A 23,274-nucleotide genomic window follows, 5' to 3' on the forward strand; every position below is an offset into this window, starting at 1 on the left:
AAGACTTAAAAGCTTTTATTAAAATTGCCTTGGCAGCCCAATTATTCAAGTATTATACAAGAATCCTATTAATCTCTTACAGAAAAGCTACTTTTTTTTTTTTAATATGGAGGTTTGAACTCAGGGTCTAGTGTTTGCTAGGCAAATACTCAACCACTTGAGCCAGGCTCCCAGTCAGAATGACAAGTATAGGAGTATAGAAAGTATAAGAGTATAGGGGCTGGGAAGGTGACTCAGTGGTAGAGCGCTTGCCTTGCATGCCTGAGGCCCTGGGTTCGATTCCTCAGCACCACATAAGTAAAAAGAAAAAAGCCGGAAGTGGCACTGTGGCTCAAGAGGTAGAGCGCTAGCCTTGAGCTGAAGAGCTGAGGGACAGCGCCCAGGCCCAGAGTTCAGGTCCCATGACCGGACCCAAAAAAAAAAAAGAAAGAAAGTATAAGAGTATAGGAATATGGATAAGCAATTCCATGGTATATTTAAATTTACAGTGTAAAATTACAGTATACCCCCCTTAATTGTTCCAAGAACTGGAACAAATGCCTGAATCAAGGATAAAAACAAGCCCTATATATACTATGCTTTCTCCTATATATACACACTGAAGACAAAGTCCAAATCAATTTATTAATCAGGCAGGGTAAGAGATTAACAATAATAAAATAGAATAATTAGAACAATATACAGTAATAAAAGTTATGTGAATGTGGTTGCTGCAAACATCTTATTACACTGTATTTACCTTTCTTTTTGTGGTGCTGTAAGATGACATGAAGCAGCCCTGGGCTACTGTAGGAGGGTTATATGAACCCAAGCATTGCAATATCTGGACAGACATCTTAAATGGAGACTATCAGAGAGGTAGCATATATAGCATGGATATGGTTCATGTCCTGAGCAGGACAATACAGGAGTTCTTCATGCCACTCAAAATAGTGCAAAATTTACAGTTTATGAATTGTTTATGATTGGAACTTTCAAACCATGGTTGATCATAGGCACCTAAAGTCAGGGAAAGCAAAAGTGCAGATAAGGGAGTACAACTCTGTATTTCAAAAGACAGTTCGAAATTCCCACAATTCTATCTTCAGCTAATTTCTTTATAGAGTAAGTGATAATTCTACACTCCCTGAGATATTTTATGAAGTTAATGAGAGGCTGAGAATGTGGCTTAATGGTAGAGTGCTTGTCTTGCATGCACATGAGGCCCTGGGTTCGATTACTCAGCACCACATAAACAGAAAAGGCCAAAAGTGGCACTGTGGCTCAAGTGGTACAGTGCTAAGCCTTGAGCAAAAGTAGCTCAGGGACAGCACCCAGACCCTGAATTCAAGCCTCAGGACTGGCAGAAAAAAAAAAAAAAGGTAATGAACAAGATGCTTATACACATACATGCACATACACACAAAATGAAACGGAAAAACTAAAGCACATCAATAAAAAAGGAAGGAGAGAATACCCTTTTAAAAATCCCACCCATTCCCAGTGTTTAAATTCAAACTGACCAAATCTTAACTACAGTAGTCTTTGTATTTGGAGCAACTTATCTTATGAAAATCACTTCCTTTACCACTCCTACTAGATATATATTTGCTAATGATATGATAGAGCTAAAGCTAAATTACACAGTCCTGTGTCTGGTGTCAGTTCTAAGTTAGTCAACAGTACCTCTACACAGCTCTCTAACTGCATTTCCCCTTTTCTATCTCCTGAGTTAACAAAAAAAGGGGAGGGGTGAACACATCTCAATTCTGAAGCACTGGGGGGTCAAACTCTTAATATCAGTGTTTAATTTTCAACCTTCCAGGAGCTCTTATTACAATACAAAGTACTAGAGTGTGCAGCTCCTAAATATCAGATTTTCTATTAGCTTTATATTTCAGTTTACTAGAGCAAATGCTTAACTCAAGTAGAAGCAAAAGTTAATATCCTGCTGAGCATGATTTCACCTTTTTGGCTTTCCTTTTAAAAAAAAATCAAACAACATTCTAATTTAAATAAAAAAGGGAAAGAAGAAGAAGGGAAGCAACTGAACCCATTCTTTAATGTACGAGATTAGAGGAGACCAAAAGCACTTTGCAAGTCACTTTTGATTATCAGTTGTACCCTTAAAACACAAACAGGTTGCGAATTAGTATTTAAATCATCAGCACTCCTTAAAGAAAACATCCTGGTACAAACTGCCAGATGTGCTTTCACTTTGGAGGCATGAGAAGGTGAGAAACTACCCATCTGTTCACCTATATACTTGAATTTCTGGCTCCACAAAATTAAAATGTGCCAGGAAGCAGTATCAGTTCAACCTTGGAAATCTTGTACTCTGCCCTAAACTTTGTCCACTTGTCTCACATTCTAAGTCTCCTTCTCATACTGACTTCTCATCCAGGCTCCAGATCCTAAATACCCAATGAGTAGTTTTGATATCAGGAACTACCTCCAATTTTCACTTTTCTCCCACCAAAAGAACATACACACACATCCCCTTCCAACGTTTTCTCCATTACTATTTATCTCATTTATGCAGGCCCAAATTCTCCAGGTCATATCTCCTTGACATTCAATCAGTGGTCAACCCTGCAATTCTTGCATGATTTCTTATACCTTTCATTTTCCTTTTTGGTCTTCATGTGTCCCAGCAGATAAAGCCCTTGTCTCCAAAACCAATCTCATTCCACAACTGTAAAAAAGCCTCCCTAGTCTCATTTTCCCTAAGACTCTGTACCTTCTAATGCATTTTACATCAGTGTAACTCCGAAATTAATCATACCACTCTGTCCAAGCCAAATGGGTAGGCATTATACGAATGATAAAAACAAAAGGCTCTAGGAAGGCAGGAGAGTGGCCATTATCACAGAAGAAGCTTCAGAGGAGGTACAGCTAACCTAGAAGAAAACAATCTCGACAGTAGCCTTACTACTGTCAGGTTCAGGTTCTGGAGGAAGGATAAGTCATCAGTGGTGCAGGAGAGATAAGAGATGAGGCCAGAAATGTAGGCTGAATCAAACTCTGAAGTTTAGACTAGATCCTACTAAAATGTGAGACCAGTAAAAACAGAAGACCCTATAGGGTTTCACTTTCTGCCTAGGAGTGGGCCTGGACTTCAGTTCATTTACATTCCCATGTAGCTAGGACAGACACACACATACCACTATGCCCAGCATTTTCAGTTGAGATGGCATCTATAGAACTTTGTGTCCAGGCTGGACTCAAACCACAATCCTCCCAATGTTTTCCTCCTCAGTAGTAGGATTATAGAGGCATGAGGCATTACACCCAGCCAACAATTGTATTTCTAACTTCCTATTATAATACTCATTCAAATTATAGGGAAGACAATCTAAGATACATTGTGATTCAGTTCCTTCCCTGGAAATGATTGAGGCATAAACAAGCCAGGAAAAAAACAAGTTAGCACATGGAACTTGTAAGGTGTTTTGTTCCTACTTATTATTTGAAAATAAATAAATGCTACCATTCTATCATAGTGTGTTGTGATGTCAATTAGTGAGTTCAGATACACTTTTTTTAAAAAAATGAAAGAGGGCTGGGAAGGTGGCTCAGTGGTAGAGCGCTTGCCTTGCATGCCTGAGGCCCTGGGTTCGATTCCTCAGCACCACATAAGCAAAAAGAAAAAAGCCGGAAATGGCGATGTGGCTCAAGTGGTAGAGCACTAGCCTTGAGCTGAAGAGCTGAGGGACAGCGCCCAGGCCCAGAGTTCAGGCCCCACTACCGGACCCAAAAAAAAAAAAAAAGAAAGAGCCAGGCACCAGTGGCTCATGCCTGTAATCCTAGCTACTCAGGAGGCTGAGATCTGAGAACTGTGGTTGAAGCCAGCTCTGGCAGGAAAAGTCTATATGAGACTCTTATCTCCAGTTAACTACAAAATGCTAGAACTGGAGCTCAAGAGGTAGAGCACTAGCCTTGAGCAAAATGCTCAGGGACAGAGTCCAGGCCCAAGTTCAAGTCCCAGTACTGGCCCTAAATAAACAAGCAAAAGAAATACCACCAGAACATCTTAAAAGTTAAATATGATTTCATGAAATTATTTTAGTTGTATACATACATGAACTGCATATAAATAATTAGAAAGTATTTCATATTAGAAGTCACTAGTGAAGGAAAAAAAGGTTGAAAAATATGGCTGAGAATATAGTTTAATTGGTAGAGCACTTGCCTAGCATATATAAGGTCCTGGTTCATGATCCTTAGCCCTATAAGAAAAATGCTCTGATCTAGGATCTACTAGCAGAGTAACTTTATTTTGTCAGAGTAGGAACTACTTTTTTCCTAGGAAGAATAAGTTTATAATTATGTATTCATTTTTCAGATGGCAAGAATACATTTTTTAAAGAAAGGCTTCTTATTTATTATTTTTTTGAAACAAGATTTTACTATATAGTCCTTGCTCAATATGGCCTGAAAATTGCTTTGTAGCCTGGGCTAACTTTAACCTTATGCTCCTCCTGCCTCAGCTTCCCCAGTGTTGGTATTACAGACACGTGCCCAGAAAGGGGAAAAAAAAAAAGTTTTATTGCTTACCTTCTATACAGCTAGAATGCTTCTATGTGCTGGAAATAGAAAAGCAGATAACACAAAAGTCCCTGAGTTCATAAAGTCCAAACACTAGCAGAGATAAGAGCTGTTAGCTATAGTGACCAATGCTGAACTAAGTGCTTAAGGTAGTTCTCACCTTAGCATCAGGCAGATAAAATACAGTATTTACCCTTATTTACATATGTACATTTCTCTTACACACACGTGCACACACTTGCACACACATGCACAGAGAAAAGACAAGACAGAGTTGAGATTGAAATCCATACTAGTAGGATTCCAAACCTCTAATCTCAGCCATTATATTACGCTGTCTTCCAATGCCCTTCTATCTGCAGGAAAGAAAATGTAATGATACTTTGCTTAAGAAAACTTATAAAACTTACACACAACTGTGATTTTTGGCCCATTAATTTCAATTATATATTAACTTGGGTCGCTTGACCTTTCATAAATGTTGCAGAAGGCAGTTCTTAAAAATGAAAAGTCTAGCTGGACGTCAGTGGCTTATGCCTATAATCCTAGCTACTACTCAGGAGGCTGAAATCTGTGGATCACAGTTCAAAGCCAGTCCGGGCAGGAAACTCTGTAAGGCTCTTATCTCCAATAAACCACTCAGAAAACAGGAAGTGGTGCTGTAGTTCAAAGTGGTACTGTGCTCACCTTGAGCTGAAGAGCTGAGGGATAGTGGCCAGGCCCAGAATTCAAGCCCCACAACTGACAAAAAAAAAAAGGAAAGAAAGAAAGAGAGAAAGAACGAAAAGAAAGAAAGAAAGGAAGAAAGAAAGAAAGAAAGAAAGGAAGAAAGAAAGAAAGGAAGAAAGAAAAAGTCTATGCCAGGTATCAGTGGCTCATGCTTATAATCCTAGCTACTAAGGAGGCTGATATCTGAGAACTGCAGTTCGAAGCCAGCCTGGGCAAGAAATTCTGTGAGACTCTTCTCTCCTATTAATCACTAGAATAGCCAGAAGTGGAGCTGTGGCTCAAGTGGTGGAACACTAGCCTTGAGTGAAAAAGCTCAGGAATAGCTCCCAGGCCCTGAGTTCAAGTCTTCGACTGGAACAAAAAACAAAACAAGTCTTACTGAAACTTATAGTAACCAGTCTGTAGCTGATGAGCAAGACTATTGACAGGCTTCACTAGGTTAGTTATTCCTTAAATGATCCTACAAATTTGGAAGACATGTTGAGAGAAGAAAGGCCACCTACACAGGCAGGTAAATGTCCTGAGTCAACTCTGGCAGAGAAGGTAGAGGTGGATCATGTGTGATCCTTATAAACAGGAACTCTTTTTTTTTTTTTTTCTTACTGTGTCCCCATGACCTGATACAGAATATGGGATATGGAAGGTACTCACTAAATGTTTGCTAAATGAATAATTAAGTTGCATAAGTTATCCCTCTCTAGAGCCTTGAATTTCTATAAAAACAGAAGGATTGGATTCAACCTACATCTAGCTCTATATTCATTTTCAATTCTAAAAGTCTGCAGTTCTTAGAGCTAGCATTCCTAAACACATCATAGAGAGTATCAGTAAAATCAGTCCAGGACATCCAAGTCTGAATTCAAGCCAAGTCACAAGGTGTCATAATAGCTCGCTGCAGTCCTGCAGAAAGTAAACAAAATGACTTTGCTCTGTGGAAATAACTAAAACCCTCACAGCTTCCTTGTTAAGAAGAAACCCTGTGATATTTCTAAGGTATGAAGAGAAACTAGCAATTACAGAAATAACATAAAACAGTCCTGACTCTCTAGCCTAAAACAAGAAAGTGGTCATCATAAAAACAATAGAAACAGAAGTAACAAAATAGTTTCTTTATATGTCTAAAGAATCATAAAAATCTAATAACTGGTTTAAATATTTTGTGCCTTAGAGTACTTCTCATTTTCTGTGAAGGCAGGATATTTATTTTGAAAACAATAGATTTCTGGCCAGGTGCTGGTGGCTCACGCCTGTAATCCTAGATACTCAGGAGTCTGAGATCTGAGGATCATCATTCATAGCCAGCCTGGGAGGGAAAGTCTGATATTCTTATCTCCAATCAACCACCAGAAGACCAGAAGTGATGCTGTAGCTCAAGTGGTAGAGCTCTCACCTTAAGCTGAAGAGCTCAAGGGACAGTGCCCAGGCCCAGAGTTCAAGTCCTATGACTTGAACTATGTGTGTGTGTGTGTGTGTGTATACATATATATGTGTGTGTGTGTGTGTATACATATATATATATATATATATATATATATATCAGTAGATTTCTATTCTTCATTCAATGATCAATTAGGGATTATTTTCTAACCTTTAAGATTTTTTTCCAAAAATGTACCTTATTTGCCAACCTACTATCTAAATAATTTCATCTCAAATTAATGAAGTAACTTAACTGACTCACAAAACTATCAATTCAGATTGAAATGTAAAGTTTATATATTAAAATATGTCCCTTATCTAGATTATTATTTTTTAAGCAATGGTTTTCAAATTACCTCTGTTATGGGGAAATTTGGCTTCTAAATATTCCAAATGAATGCTTGATTAGAGCAAGAAACAAAGACAGAATCTAGAACAGGATCAGGAAATCTAGGAGTTACTAAATCCTCAAACTTGGAACTCATTTTTAATATACTTGACATAAGTCAAAAAGTAATTCAAAAGTTTAAATAAAGGCACAAATTGGTAGACATTTCTTAGGACAAGTCACAACAAGATAACATTACATTGCCAAAAATATGGTAAGGAAGACCAAAGGCATTTTGCTATAGAAAGACTCTAAGAGAAAATGTTTGTACTAATGACTTTTCCATAGGTTGACTTGCTCCTTCTGCTTAATATGTGTGTGTGTGTGTGTGTGTGTGTGTGTATGTGTGTGTGTGTACATATATATATAATTGTAAAGATACTAAACAGAGGGGTTACAGTTACATGAGTAAGGTAATGAGTACATTTTGTGTTGAGCACTGTTACCCCCTCCGTTTTTCCTCTACCATTCCCTTCCCTCTCCACCTCTCCTCCCCCTAGTTTGCAAAATTGTAAAGTTCGTTTTCAACATAGTGTCTTGTACATCTCATTGTTACAATGGGCCAACCTATATCCTTGTTTTAGCATTTTATTATTTCCCTTCCCCTCCCCAAATTAGAAAAATGTATATACAAGATCTGCTTTTATTTTAAGATTTTTTTTTTAAATTTTGAAAGTCCAGCTATATAGCCCAGGTGGCCTCAAACTATGATTCTCTTGTCATGGGCTCCTGAATGCTAGAATTATAGGTGTGTGTCACTATGCATTGGAGACATTGGAGTTGATCAAAATCTCATGCTTGCTAGGCATTTGCATTTTTTTTTGGGGGGGGGGGTCTGGTTATGGGGCCTGAACTCTGGGCCTGGGCACTGTCCCTCAGCTCTTCAGCTCAAGCCTAGCGCTCTACCACTTGAGCCACAGCACCATTCCCGGCTTTTTTCTTTTTGCTTATATGGTGCTGAGGAATCGAACCCAGGGCCTCAGGCTTGCAAGGCAAGCGCTCTACCACTGAGCCACCTTCCCAGCCCCGCATTTGCATTTTTGACTGGAGGTAGCCTCAGACAGCAATACCTGGTTCATTGGTTGAGATGAGATCGTGCTAACTTTTTGTCAGAGATGGCTTCAAACCTTGATCCTTCTGATTTGTCTCTATTTTTGTGTATATTTCAGAATTAAGGTTTAAATTAAGAGCCCTGCACTTCTGCTCAAGGCTGATGTTCTACCACATAAGCCACACTTCTAATCTGGCACTTTGCTGGTTAATTGGAGGTAAGAGAGTCTTACAGATTTTATACCCAGGCTGACTTTAAACTATGATCCTTAAATCTCAGCCTGCCTGACCCTCTTTTGTTTTATTCCTTTTTTTTTTTTTTTTGGTCGGTTATGGAGCTTGAACTCTGGGCTTGGGCGCTAACCCAGTGCTCTTCAGCTCAAGGCAAGCGCTCTACCACTTGAGCCACAACACCACTTCCGGTTTTCTAGTGGTTTATTGGAGATAAGAGTCTCATGGGCTTTTCTGCCCGGGCTGGCTTTGAACCGTGATCCTCAGATATCAGCCTCCTCAGTAGCTAGTATTATAGGCGTGAGCCACCAGCGCCGGCTTTTGTTTTATTCTTAACAGTCTAAGTTTGTACTTTAAAAGAGTTATTATTTAAACTGAAAAGTTTAAAAGAACAATAGCTGTTTTCATAACATTTAAAAAGGAAAGATAAGTAATTCAAGATTACTTTAAGAATTCTTTTTAAAATAATATTTTAGCTAGATGCTGGTGGTTCATGTCTGTAATAGTAGCTGTTTAGGAGGCTGAGATCTGAGTACTGCAGTTCAAAGTTAGCGCAGGCAGAAATGTCCATAAGACTCTTATCTCCAATTAGAAACACCAAAAAAGCTGGAAGTAGAGCTGTGGTTCAAGTGGTAGAGCATTAGCCTTGAGCATAAAAATGCAGAGATAGTGCCTAGGCCCTGAGTTCAAGCCCAGGACAAGCACCAAAAAAATAAAAAATAAAATAAAATAATAAATAGCACTTTAGCCAGGCATTAGTGGCTCACACCTGAAATCATAGCTATTCAGGAGGCTGAGATCTGAGGATTATATTCAAAGCCAGCCAGGGCAGGAAAGTCTGAAAGATTCTCTCTTTATCTCAGATTAATCAGAAAAATGGAAGTAGAGCTTTGGCTCAAAGTAGTAGAACACTAGCTTTAAAGCTCAGAAACAGTGCTCAGGCCCTAAGTTCAAGCCCAAGAACTGGTGCGCACGCGCGCGCGTGCACACACACACACACACACACACACGAAATAGCTAAAATGGTTTGACTGAGAATGCAGCTCAGTGATAAGAGTTCTTGCCTAGCTTTCAAGAACCCCTGAAGTGAGTTTGATCTACTCGGAGGGAGAACGACTAAAACAGCAAATGTTTTCTTAAAAAATATAAATACAAGCCAGGTGCCAGTAGCTCATGTCTGTAATCCTAGCTACTCAGGAGGCTGAGATCTGAGGATTGCAGTTCAAAGCCAGCCTGGGCAGGAAAAGTCCATGAGACTCTTATCTCCAATAAACCACTCAGAAAACTGGAAGTGGCACTGTGGCTCAAGTGGTAGAGTGCTTGCCTTGAGCTGAAAAGCTGAGGGACAGTACCCAGGCCCAGAGTTCAAGTCCTAGGACCAACAACAACGACAACAACAATAGTATGTATAGTATGTATGTATATATATATATATATATATATATATATATATATATATATATATAGTATGTATATATATAGTATGTATGTATATATATACATATACATGTATATATACATACATACATATGTAAAATATACATACATAATATAATGTACATATTATCATATATATTATATATGTAATATGATATACATATTATAATATACATAAATACATACATATGTACTTATATAAATAATATTTATATATTGTATAGATATATAATACGCACCTACACATATGCTGGACACCAATGACTTAATGCCATTAATCCTAGCTACTCAGGAGGCAGAAATCTGGCAGATCATAGTTCAAAGTGAGACCAGGATGAAAAGTTCACTAGACTCTATATCCAAAATAATCAGCAAAAAGCAAAGCTGGAGGCATGACTCAACTGGTAAAGCACCAGTCTAATAGGCATGAGACCCTGAGTTCAACCCTAATACTGAAAAAAAAATTTTCCATGATCACTCCACAGACTAAAATATAAAGGGAAATGTGTCTTATATACAAAGGAGATATCTAGTTGGCAATCAACATATTAACCAAGCAGCCCAACCTAGCTACTTGTGTAGATAGCTTTATATCTTCTGATAAGATTGTGTTGCAGTCTATGTAATGTTCTTACTAGAAAATTAGACCTGAATCTTAACATATAAAAGTATCAAGCTGGGCATCGGTGGCTCACTCCTATAATTCTAGCTACTCAAGAAACTGAGACCTGAGGATCATGGTTTAAAGCCAGCCTAGGTAGGAAAGTAAATTATCTCCAATTAATCACAAAAAAAGCCAGAAATGGCACTGTGGCTCAAGTGGCAGAGTGCTAGCCTTGAGCAAAAGGAGCCCAGGAACAGTGCCCAGGTCTAGAGTTCAAGCCCAGAATTAGAAATTAAAAATAAAACATCAAATCCACAATATGGAATGTTTCTTAGGACAACTAGTCTGTACTCTTAACAGAGTCAAATTATAATGCCTGGATCCTAGATTTGAAGAAAAGGAGTTACAGAGGATGTTTTGAGAAAAGAGGGGAAATGTGAGTTACAGCAGGCAGATAACTAGCTAGCAATGACGAATGGATGGATGGAAGGATGGATGGATGGATGGATGGATGGATGGATGATGGATGGATGGATTGGTGGATAGATGGATAGATGGTAGTACTGAATTACTGTTGATTCCTCAGTTATGATATTAGTATATGGTTATACTGAAGAATGTCCTTGTACTTAGAAATATATGTTAAGGAACTTAAAGGTAAAGTGTCATGAAATCTACAGCCTATTTTGGACAATTTGGCAAAACATTTTGTGTATGGTTTAGGAGGGGGTAAATATGTGTATGGATGTGAGGAGTATGTGGTACGCTAACAATGAGGAAATTTAAATAATGGATAGGTAAATGTTTAATCTTTTTTCATTTTACTGTAGGCTTGAAATTTTCAAAAGACAAGAAGGAAAGTATAGCTAATTTAGTGCTTTGCATACCTTCCACATCATACCAATGTGCACCATTTGTGATCCCATCTTTGAAAGTTTCATCTTCATCTCCTGGGCAATGAGGCTCGCCAGTTTTCATTATGGGGTGGTTTGAAGCATAAGCCTTTGCTAAGTACTTAAAGACTTCATCATCTGAGGTTTTGCTGTAGACTCCAGTGGCCTTATGTTCTGGTGAATCATCAAAAGGATAGCTTGCTACCACGGAGCCACCATGCAGGTTTCCAGAAAGCACAAACCTTTGAAAACACAATCAAATGACATATTTTAATATCAAGTACTTAAAATTGGGTATTAAAAATTCTACACTACCTTTCATAAATGAGATCATCTTTATTTCTTTTTCTTTAGTGCTGGGGTGAAGCCCAGGGTCTGGCACACGGCTAGGCAAGTGCTCTACCACCGAGTTCAAGCCTCTATTCCCATACATGAATTCAAATATCTCTCTTACAGACCTAGAAGACAATTCTATCGGCTGTTACAAGTTAACTAATACCAATAGCAACAAAAAAAGAAAACAAGCTCTTGGTTCAATTCCTAATAACGGAAAAAAATCAAGCGTCTTTACATTTCAAATTAACCACAAGGAATTTTAAGAACTTTTTAGCATTAAAGATGTAGCTAGGGCTGGCTCAAGTGGTAAAGTGACTGTCTAATAAGTACAAGACACAAGTTCAAATCAAAGTACCATCAAAATGATATTTACCTGACCACGTATGTGCATGCCTATGTACTGGGAATCAGACTCAAAGCCTCTTGCATGCTACCCACACTAGCTACCACTGAGCTATACCCCAGATCTATACTTCTATTTTTTTTTTTTTTGACAGTCCTTGCTGTTCCTGAGCTACTGCTCTATAACTTGATCCCCAGCTCCACTTCCAGTTTTTTTGGTGGTTAATTGGAAATAAGAGTCTCATGGATTTTCATGCCTGGGCTGCCTTTGAACTATGATCTTCACTCAGTCTCCTGAGTAGCTAGAATTATAGATGTAGCCATTGTTGCTCAGCTGTTTCTACTTGTAAGTGAATAATTTATAATGTGATCAAATTTGTAAATGTAGATATATGGAAGGATTCCTTTTGTAGTAAAAATTTAAAGATAAAAACATACATTCTATTTATGCATCTTTCCTTTATATAACAGTTCAATGTATTACTGAAAGTAGAGATCAAATACTTTTCTCTTTATATTCTAGTTTTCCTTCCATCTGCCTAGCTTCTGTGGTTGAAAGTAACTCAAAAATTCTAAAGGGGATTGATAAGTAGTATTTCATTCTATATGTTTGAAAGAAAATTAAATCAATCATATGCTTAATTCAAAATGTTATTTTAAGCATCATCATCAGCACCAGCCCAAAGGAGATCAAACAATGAAAATTACTTATAATATAGACTTCATTCATCACAAGGAAGAATTAGCCAATGATGACTGTTGTTGAAAATTAAAACAATTATAGTTAACACCTTTCTGGACACCAGAGAATACCATTTGGTATAGTGGCAATAGTATGTGCTTGAAGCCTGGAAAATATGGGTGAGAACATTCAGTCTCCCAAAACTATGGCTCAACAGTACCAAGATCAAGATCAGAAGTTATTACCTCCAAACTCAATAAACTCCAGTTCCTCTCCCCTCTGTAAAATGGGGATTAATGTTACTGTTTCCCAGACTTGCTATAAAAACTAAGATAACATATATGAAACACCTTCAGGCACAATGACTACTCTATAGCTCCTTCTCAACAAATGCTCATTTCTCTAGCAGGATGCTAGAGAATCATGGCCATACCCACTGTCATCCTATTTCCTACACCCGCTGCCCATTCTTAGGCGATAGAACTACATGGATAGAATGACACAGAAATAATCACAACATACCCTTTCTAACTTCCTAATTCTACCTACCTCTCCCCCATAGTTCAGCTATTAACAATTTACTGTCTGGCTTGTGTTTTAAAATAATTCAAGTACCTTTTGTGTCACTGACTTTGGGAAAGCTTCAAAAAGGCTGATCCAAATTCAGGTACTCCATTTAGCAATATCTCTTTTTTAATATCAACTATGTGCTGTTCACTGTTCTAGGCTCTAAGAATACATTATGAACAATGACAACAGCAACAACAAAAAAAAAGCCATGAATATTCTAGATGAAGCAGACTACTTTTCTATGTCTTTAAACTTCAAAATCCAAGATTTTCTACTAAATACTGTTTTTAATTTTGTTCAACATTTCTTATAATGCCTCCCTAGAAATATTAAAATGTCCCGAGCAAATATTTTTCAGATTGGTGAATTATTTGCAGTCTACTATTGATTTGGTGGTAGAGTTCAAATAAATCTTTCTTATTTGCTGGGTACTGGTGGCTCATGCATGTAATTCTAACTACTCAGGAAGCTGAGATCCAAGGATCGTGGCTCAAAACCAGCCCAGGCAGGAAAGTTCATGAGACTCTTATCTCCAATTAACCACTAGGAAACTGGAAGTGGAGCTTTGGCTCAAAGTGGTAGAACCACTAGCCTTGAGCAGAAAAGCCTAGAGACAGTGCCCACGCCCTGAGTTCAAGACCCTTGACTGATTAAAACAAAAAACAAAAAAACCTTCCTTAGTATAACTAATATTCTATATTCTTACTCAGGAGACAGGGGGTAGTACTGGGATTTATACTTGGTAGGCAGGTGCTCTATCACTTGAGCCATGCCTTTAGCCTAAGATCTTCCTTACTCTATCATGTTTCCTAGAATACTCTGTAGATAACTTAAAAAAATTAAGAATGGCTAAAAATTACAAAGATTCAGAAAATTGTAGACATATACTAGATCTCAAAAAAAAAAAAATCTTACACACCTCCAACACGATAATACTCATCATAAATATACCAAAAGATTGGAAATAGGGGTGTAGGTTAGTGGTAGAGTGCCTGCCAGTTTAACTGGAAAAGTCAAGGGCTATAAATCTTAGAAGCGTACATATCTGAAGTAACAAAAATCTATTTTTTTCTTTTCAATGCTGGGGATGGAACACAGAGTCTGGTGCATACCTAGCAAAATTCATTTTTAGTACATAGTCTGGTGAGTAAGATATTAAGAAATTATTGCCAGGCGCTGGCGGTTTACATCTGCAGCCGTAGCTACTCAAGGAGGCTAAGACCTGAGGATGTTGGAAGCCTCTTAATTGCCAATTTTACTATCAAAACAGCAGAAGTAGAACTGTGGCGCAAGTGGTAGAGTACTAATTTTGAGCAAAATAAGCTCAGGGACAGGGTCCAGGCCCTCAGTTCAAGCCCTAGGACCAGCATACACACATACACACACACACACACACACACACACACACAAAAATTACTGAAGTTGAGTATAGTGTTATACACCTATAATCTCAGCCCTTAGGAGACAGAGGCAGGAGAATGTTGTGTTTATAGCCAGCCTAAGCCTGGTAGCAAGTTCCAGGCCAACCATGGCTACAAAATGAGACCCTGTGTCAAAATACCCAAAATAAAAAGAACAATTTCTGTTTTTTGTTTGTTTGTTTTTTTTGGGTCCGGTTGTGGGGCCTGAACTCTGGGCCTGGGCCCTGTCCCTCAGCTCTTTAGCTCAAGGCTAGTGCTCTACCACTTGAGCCACAACGCCACTTCCAGTTTTTTTCTTTTTGCTTATGTGGTGCTGAGGAATTGAACCCAGGGGCCTCGGGCATGCAAGGCAAGCGCTCTACCACTGAGCTACCTTCCCAGACCAAAAAAAACAATTTCAAAAAGAAATTTACTCGGGGGGGGGGGGGGGGGGGGGGGGGGGACGGGGGGGGGGGGGGAGGCTGGGAAGGGATGTGAAGGGTAAACAAAGGAGGAGGCTGCAATGCTTGATAAGAAATGTACTCATTATCTTGCCCATGTAATTGTAACCCCTCTGTACAGTATGTTACAATAAAAAAAAAAAGAAATTTACTCAATTTACTCAAATGATTTTCTTTACAGAATACACTATAAAGTCAGTTTTCTCATTGGACTAAATGTTTGGGGGTTTTGTTTTGTTTGTTGTAGGATTGTTTTTGTTGTTTTGTGTTATTTTGTGGGTTATAGGATTTGAACTCAGGGCCTAGGTACATTTCCTCAGCATTTTTGCTCAAGGCAAGCAATTTACCACTTTGAGCCACAGCTCCACTTCCAGTTTTCTGGTGGTTAATTGGAGAAGAGTCTCACGGATTTTCCTGCCTGAGCTGGCTTTGACCTGTGATCCTCAGATCTCAGCTTCCTGAGTAGATTTCAGGCATGAGCTGCCAGTACCTGACTCAGCCTTGTTTTTAATATCCCATCCATAATTATTACTTAGACATCAATCTCAAACTGTGTGTGTACTGTGCACTTAATTTTATTTACAAAACAGTGTCCTTTGTTATTAATCACTAGAGAATCCATGTTTTAATTTTGAAGATTGAGGGTATGGAGGGATGCACTCTTCACCTATAGAAATTACCTGTTTCTTTTTTTTTTTATTAGAATGTACCTGAAAAAGTGCTTGGGTATTATTAGATTACCCATTACCACAAAACAAAACAACTTTCTAGGCAATACCGACTGACCCACATGAACTTTGAAAATTTTCACAAGTTCCTATGACTGAATTAAGACCAGAGCATAATTCATCATTACTAAGTGATAGTGATATGAGGGAATAAAGCAGACAGTGAATTTTTGATACCAGATTTAAATTTAAGGCCTCCCTTAAGTGATTTACACCAAAATTTTCTCCTTTTATAGCCACAGCATAACTAATACTGAAGAGAAAAATTCCTGCAGAGGTTACGATTGGCATTTTAAACACAGAAGGCAGGTCTGCAGGAGTGGTTCAAGTGGTAGAGCATCTACCTAGAAAACACAAAGCCCTAAGTTCAAACCTGAGTACACAGTCCCCCCCCCCTCCCACCCCCCCACCCCCACCCCCCCCCCCTCCCCGCAGCAAAAAAGAAAAACTAAACACTTAAGTTATGGAAACCATGTGGTTAATAGATCAGTTCAGAAAAGTCCTAAAGAGTAGTAAAATGGAAGGTAGAAGACAAAAACAATCTAGAAGTGTCACAATGGCCCATGGATTTTGTAGATCTTATATTTATGAATAAAGTCTGATGGAAGAAATGATTCCATGTTCCTTAGAGAAACTTCTTTGTTCATTATTACCTTTATCTTCCCTGTTACTCAAAAAATCTTCAAGATGTTAAGATAACTACTGTTGCCAGGAGCCTGTGGCTCACACCTGTAATCCTAGCTACTCAGGAGGCTGAGATCTAAGGACCGAGGTTCAAAGCCAGCCCGGGCAAGAAAGTCCGTGAAACTCTTATCTCCAATAAACCACCAGAAAACTGGAAGTGGAAGTGGCGCTGTAGCTCAAGTGGTAGAGCACTAGCCTTGAGCTGAAGAGCTGAGGGACAGCGCTCAGGCCCAAAGTTCAAGCCCCAGGACCACCAACAACAAAAAGATCCTCATGCTTCTATTTTTTTTTCAATATTTAGATCTCACACAATGTTTAATAACACTCTGGGTGTGGTTTATGTGTGGCAATCTCTTACTCTGCCCAAGCCTAATAATAAGATGCACAATTGACATCAGAAATGAAGTGGCTCTCACGTCTGGGCAAGTTCTTGAGTTAAGTCCATATGCACCTTAACAGAGTCAAAAGCAAAGGCTGGAAGAGAACCAGTTCCTGTCAAACATCAAGAGGAACACCCTAGTGGGGTGTGTCATTTGCCATTTCTGGTTTGTAATCTTTCCCTCCGTCTTTTAAGAGCAGTTACAACGAATTGAACCACCAAGACAAGTGCTAGCTACTCTCCTCACCATATAAATTAGGTAACCAGTCTGAACCTCAATTTCCCCTATGCAAAACCAAGATGTGAATGTCATCCGTTTGTGGCCACCCTCAAAGGAGATAATGCAGTCACGGAAAGTGTTTAGCAGAGTGCCTCTAGTAATAACCATATTGACAGCTACCTATAAAATGAGTGAGCAAGACCTAACAGATCCTCAAAGTCCCATCCATCCCTCACATACTTGATCCTTCAAAGATAGGGACAAGAATGCTAGAAAGATCTCCCCTCCGGCCATGTCCTGAACAAATGACAGCCCCTCTGGGCAATGCTTGTTGACCATTAGCCCGAGGAGAAGGCAACGCCACCCAGGCCATGGTCTCTGGGCTACCTTCACTCTGCCCATCCCTCAGACAGGCAGGCACGGCTTGAGCACCTACTGTGAGTCGGAGCCGGCCTCTTGCCCTTGCGGCGGCGGTACCGGGGACAAGGCGACACTCACTTGTTCCTGCCGATCCAGTCGATGAGGGCGCGCACCTCGGGTACGTCGTCCAGGGTTGGGGTTTCACCGGTGCTGAACTGATCGGGGAAGCTGCGGTTGAGGTCGCGGCCACGGCTGTTGTCGCGGCCGCTGACCCCGGTCTGGCTGCCGCCGTCGCTGAGGCCGCAGTCGCCTTCGCGAGCGCGCTCAAAACCATCGGGGTTGAGGCTGGGCAGCAAGTACACGTCGGTGGTGTTGAGCAGGCGGACCAGGCGCGGGTCTCCGCGGCGGTAGCCCGACGCCAGCTCCCGGGCCAGGTAGACCAGCACCTGGCGCGACACGGTCTCGTCGCCGTGCATGTTGCCCACCAGCTTCACCTGCGGCCGGCCGGGCAGCAGCGGCCCCGCGGCGTCCAGTCCCGCTGCGTCCGGCCCCGCGTCCCCGGCAGGGGCTGGCTGTCCCAGGCCCGCCGTCAGGCGCAGCACCCACAGCGGCCGGCCCTCCACCGAGCGGCCGATGCTGAAGAGGCGCGCCAGGCCGGGCGGCCCCGCGGCCGCCGCCTCCCTCAGCGCCTTGCCCAGCTCCTCATCGTGGTAGTAGCGGTCGAACTGGCCCTCGGCCGCCTCAGCGCCCGCGCCCGTCGTCGTCGTCGTCGCCTCCGCCTTCTTGATGTGCGCCCCCCGGGCCGTGCTTAGCAGCAGCAACGGCAGCAGTAGCAGCAGGCACAGAGACAGGCGCCCTGGCCGCCAGGGCGGCCGAGCGTCCCAGCAGCTCGCCATCTTCCAGCAGAGCCGCTTCCACGGCTCCGCTCCCTCGGCTCCGCGCTCCCGGCGGCCGGGGCCCGCCGGATCCCCTCCGCTCCTAGCAACCCCATCCCGCCCTCCAGCCATAGCCAATCATGGATGGCCTTGATCCTACGTCACCACAAGGGGCGGGGCTATCCTTAAAGCAATCGATTTTTTTTGTTGCCCGCCCCCCCCTTCTCCCTGCCCCCCCGGGGCGTGCCTTTCCTTCTCTGGTCCTGGACTGGTTTGATCACTTTCCCTTCCTTTGCTGTGTGAGTCCCCTCCTTCCTCTCTTCCCCGAAAGAGACTGTCTTGGTCTCTTCCTTATGGCTTCTCTCCTTAAATTGTTCCCCCTTTTCTCTGAGCACTCTTGCCTAGCCACCTCCCTATCTTTGTAGCAGCTTTTCTGCGTGGCGTTTTAAGGCTTAGAGCTGAGAACTGGAAGAATCAAAAGGTTCCAGAGAATGATTCAAAAAGAATCAATAGGTTCTAACGGTTCTGCGTATGAAGAATCTAAGAACGCCTTAGTCCAGTGGCCTTTGCCAGCTCGGGATGTGTCTCACCGCGGTTTGAGCCCAGCTGACTGTGTGCGATTGGAAAGAATAGGACTCCTGGAGTATTCCGAGCAGTGCGCTCCATTTTTGACTTCCCGTGGAGCTTATTAGAGTCTCAATGTCTTAATGTTACCATTTCTTTGGAGTCACTACAGGGTGTAGCTAAGACCCAGTCCTTAAGCAGGTTTCCTTCCATCCACAAGTTCAGCTGTGTAGACACTTCTGAGTGTTTTATACATACACAGAGCTACATGCATATGTGTGAGAATATATATATATATATGGGTATATGTGTGTATATATAATATCTACTATACATACAACATATACACATAACCATCGTGTTGGGATGACATGTTTTTAAGCAGCAAGTTTGACATTTCTGGAACTAACTTGCTTGCCAAATATAATTTCTCAAGTCACTGTTGGAACAAGCTGGAAACTGTAATGTTTCATCAAGTCTAGAAAAGAGGACTTTTAAAGTAACCTTTAAAGTAGCCTTTAATTGCTGTAGTTCTAAGAAACACCAGATATGACAGTTCTGTCATCCAATGTGAAAGTACTCAGCTAGCAACATAATTGCAATGACTTGAATTTTCCTCTTTCAGAACCAGATATTTCAAGACCTCCTCCCTGAACTATAACTAAATCCTAATATTAAAAGGGTTCATTCATGATCAAATATTTATCATCCTGGAGCTTGAACTTAAGAGTCTGGCTGCTGTCCCGGAGCTTTTGTGCTCAAGGTTAGCATTCTACCACTTGAGCCACAGCTCTCCTTTTGGTCTTTTGGTGGTTAATTGAAGATAAGAGTCTCACAGATTTTCCTGCCCAGCTTGTTTCAAACCATAATCCTCAGTTCTCAGCCTCCTGAGTAGCTAGGATTCCAAGCATGAGCCACTGGAATCCTGTTTTATCAAATATTCATTGAGCAACTAACTACTACTATACATGAATGCCAGGTACTGAGAAGCAATTCTCTCTGCTAAATTAGAGATTTAGTGTACTTTGTGACAATACAAACATGAGAACATGGGTGAAAGGAAACCCCATTCAATCTGAGGAGTAGGAAAGTTGAAAAGAAGCTAAAATTAGGGAAAGAGGGATTCTAGGCAGAAGGAAGAGCAAGTACAGGTTATCAAGTTGTTTTTGCTCGGTTTTTTTTTTTGTTTGTTTTTTAATTTGTCAGTAGTGGGGCTTGAACTCAGAGGCTGGGCATTGTCCCTGAGCTTTTACATTCAAGACTAGCACTCTACCACTTTGAGCCAACAGCAGCACTTTTGGTTTTCTGGTGGTTGATTGGAGATAAGAGTGTCACAGACTTTCCTGTACCAACTGTCTTTCAACTGCGATCCTCAGATTTCAGCCTCCTGAATAGCTAGAATTACAGTCCCAGTTGAAGAGCATGCTCTGGAATTTCTTTTAGGTCAGGATTCCTGATGTGAAGGAAACCACAGATGTGGAGGTGTCAAGATACCAGGCAAACATTTTAAGCTAGGAGTTGGTGGGTATGCTTGATTCCACAAGCCATGGACAGTCACAGGTGGATTCTAATCTAGTTTAGAGAAATCTCTGTCAGTAGCTTGGAGGACGAATGGGAACCTAAGATGAGGCTGTGGATGACCTATCAGGAAGGTATTATCTAAGAAACCCTGACCAGGGCAGTGTCTGTGGAGATGAAAGATATGGATTCAGGTGATTTTTAGGAGGGACAGTGAACAAGACCTAATGACCAAGAGAGGATAGATAGTAGGCTAGCTCCACGTCATAACCTAATGAGCCAGCAAGTGTTAGTTGAGGTATAGGCCAGGTTGTTAGGTGGTAATGATGAGCAGGAGCTCTGCTGTGAGAACAAAAACAGTTCTCCAGTCAGGTGACAGGATCAGTGCTCCATTTGGTTGAGTCTGCATTACACACAGCAGCTGCAACTTACCAGTAACAAAGCCCCATTTCTGTGAAGAGCCATGGGCCCTCCCTCCCTCCACCCCCCAGTACTTAAACATTACACTGCAGTTTCACAATAATTCAAATCAAAGGAGCCTCAGGGGACATATTAACCTCCAATCAGTTATTTCCTTCTCTGCCATTTTCACTGTCCTTTGCATCCTTTTCCTGTCCCTCACTCCCACAGCCTCTCCCAGTAAGACCAAGGCTGAAATATAAACAAACACGTAGCAGAGCAGTGGAATAATGGGAAGTAACTTAAGCCAGCACTCTCCCAGGAATTTAGGCCTCCCACAGTGCTTTTGAGTCCCCTTTTGGAATTGGAGCCTTCTTCCTTAGCAGGTACACTGTGCTTGTGTTTGGAAGTGAAACCCAAATCTCTAGACCAGGTCACTGCTCACTGGAGGGGAACAGCAGGACAGAGGGCTGCCTTTGTATTTATCTACAGCTGAGTACCTTCATCTGTGTCCAAGAAGTCTGGGACCTTGTGACAGGTGTCCCCTTCCTGCTCCACACCCTCTGCCCCAGGAAAGTCTTGGCTCTAAAAGGAGAGATCTCAGGAAAGGCTTGAAGGTTAAAAGGCTTCCTGTTCCCAGAAGCAGAAAGGCAAAGACCTGTTTCGCTGTTTTTTAATTTAAAAGCGGGGGGGGGGGGGGGGGGGGGGGCGGGGAGTGGGGTGGAGGGGAGGCTAGGGAGAGGGAGGCACAGAAGCTATTAGATGGCTAGCCTGATTGAATAACCACTTTCTTTAAAAAAGAAGATTCATAGGTAATTAAAGCACAGCAAGGATCATACGCTTGTAAATGTCTCATTATATTGCACAAACACATCCCCCCCCCCAATTTATAAACAATTTAACAAATGTTTATGGAGCATAGAAACTAGTAAAAGGTCTGGTATGCTGGGTGCCAGAGAATTGGAAGATGAATGAAGATCTTACCCTTCTCAGAAGCCAAAATTTAGCAAGGGTATACAGATACATAGACATAACAAAGACCATAGTGTTTCAGTGGGGCCAGGGCTACATAGCATATACTTGGCTGAACTTGGTAGAACCCTTTAATCCTAAAAGACAGGCATAATTGCTGCCATTTCAAAGAGAAAGGGGCAGGGGGGGGGAGGGAGAAGGAGGAGGAAGATAGAAAGAAAAAGGGATGAGACAAAGAAAAAGAAAGTAAAATGATAGAGAAAAATTCACATGGGGCTGAGAAGGTGGTTCAGTGGTAGAGTGCTTGCCTTGCATGCATGAGGCCCTGGGTTCGATTCCTCAGCACCACATAAGCACACACAAAAAAGCCAGAAGTGGTGCTGTGGATCAAGTGGTAGAGCGCTCGCCTTGAGCTGAAGAGCTGAGGGACAGTGCCCAGGCCCAGAGTTCAAGCCCCACAAATAGCAAAAAAAAAAAAAAGAGAGAGAAAAAAAGAAAAGCTCACATAGCTGGCTAACTCCAGAAATCCAGCTTCAGAGTCTGTTTCTTTAACCTCCATAATACAATAACTTCTATGTTGTGAACTTAAAAACAAAAGTCTGCTTTTGGAACACAAAGAAAAATATTGTGAGGAGTCAGAGAAAACTTTCTCAATATTGTGAGATCATAAGCTTTGATGTCAGAGATAAGTTCAAATCCTGCATCAATTACTGCTCTAGCTAATTTAACTTGGGCAAATTATTTTATTTTTCTGAGAATTAAATGATATTCTATGTATTATATATAATGTGTAACATTTGGTATATAACATCATGTTTTTAGGCTGCACTAGGGATCCAATACAAGGCCTAGTGCATGTCAGGCAAAGTACTGTATACCATTGTTTTATGCCCCAGCCCAGCCCTCTGTGTGTGTGTGTGTGTGTGTGTGTGTGTGTGTGTGTGTGTGTTGAACTCAGAGCCTGGACACTGTCTCTGAAAATTATTTTGCTCAAAGCTAGCATTCTACTACTGGAGCCACAGCTCTACTTCTGTTCTATGAGGGGTTTTCTGGTAGTTAATTGGAGATAAAGGGACATAGGAACTTTCCTGCCTAGGCTGTCTTTGAACTATGATCTTTAGATCTCAGCCTCCTGATTAGCTAGGATTACCAGTGCCCAGCACCTATTTTTGTCTTTAATAGTAATTACAATTCTCAAACAGAGAGAGAGAGAAAGAGAGAGAGAGAGAGAGAGAGAGAGAGAGAGAGAGAGAGAGAGAGAGAGAGAGAGAGGGAGAGGGAGAGGGAGAGAGGGAGAGAGAGAGAGAGAAGAACCAGTCAGGACAGAGGCCCAGGATGCACAGTGACTAGTGGCTGGAATATAAAATGTGTGAACATGTCAGGACTAGCTGCAGAAAGCAAAGCTGTAAAGATAGGACAGTGTCAGATGATGAAAGGCTCTGGAATGCCATGCCAAAGGGATTTTACTTTATTCTATAGCAAACAGAAAACTTGCAGAGCTGTAAG

The 23,274-nt window shown here is 41.2% G+C and overlaps 1 protein-coding gene across 1 annotated transcript in view; it reads right to left on the minus strand.

Moving 5' to 3' along the window:
- Cpd (carboxypeptidase D) overlaps positions 1 to 18,395 on the minus strand; it is a 68,831-nt gene extending 50,436 nt beyond the window's left edge. The window contains exons 1-2 of the mRNA XM_042694624.1: positions 17,579 to 18,395; positions 11,273 to 11,520 (exon numbers count right to left, since the gene is read on the minus strand). Coding sequence (XP_042550558.1) covers positions 11,273 to 11,520; positions 17,579 to 18,336 — 1,006 coding nt within the window. The 5' untranslated portion in view covers positions 18,337 to 18,395. The remainder of the gene's footprint in view (positions 1 to 11,272; positions 11,521 to 17,578) is intronic.
- Positions 18,396 to 23,274: the final 4,879 nt, after the last annotated feature.

Source organism: Dipodomys spectabilis, unplaced genomic scaffold (genome assembly GCF_019054845.1).
Source record: "Dipodomys spectabilis isolate Male_0828 unplaced genomic scaffold, ASM1905484v1 ptg000004l, whole genome shotgun sequence".
Classification (NCBI taxonomy): Eukaryota; Metazoa; Chordata; class Mammalia; order Rodentia; family Heteromyidae; genus Dipodomys; species Dipodomys spectabilis.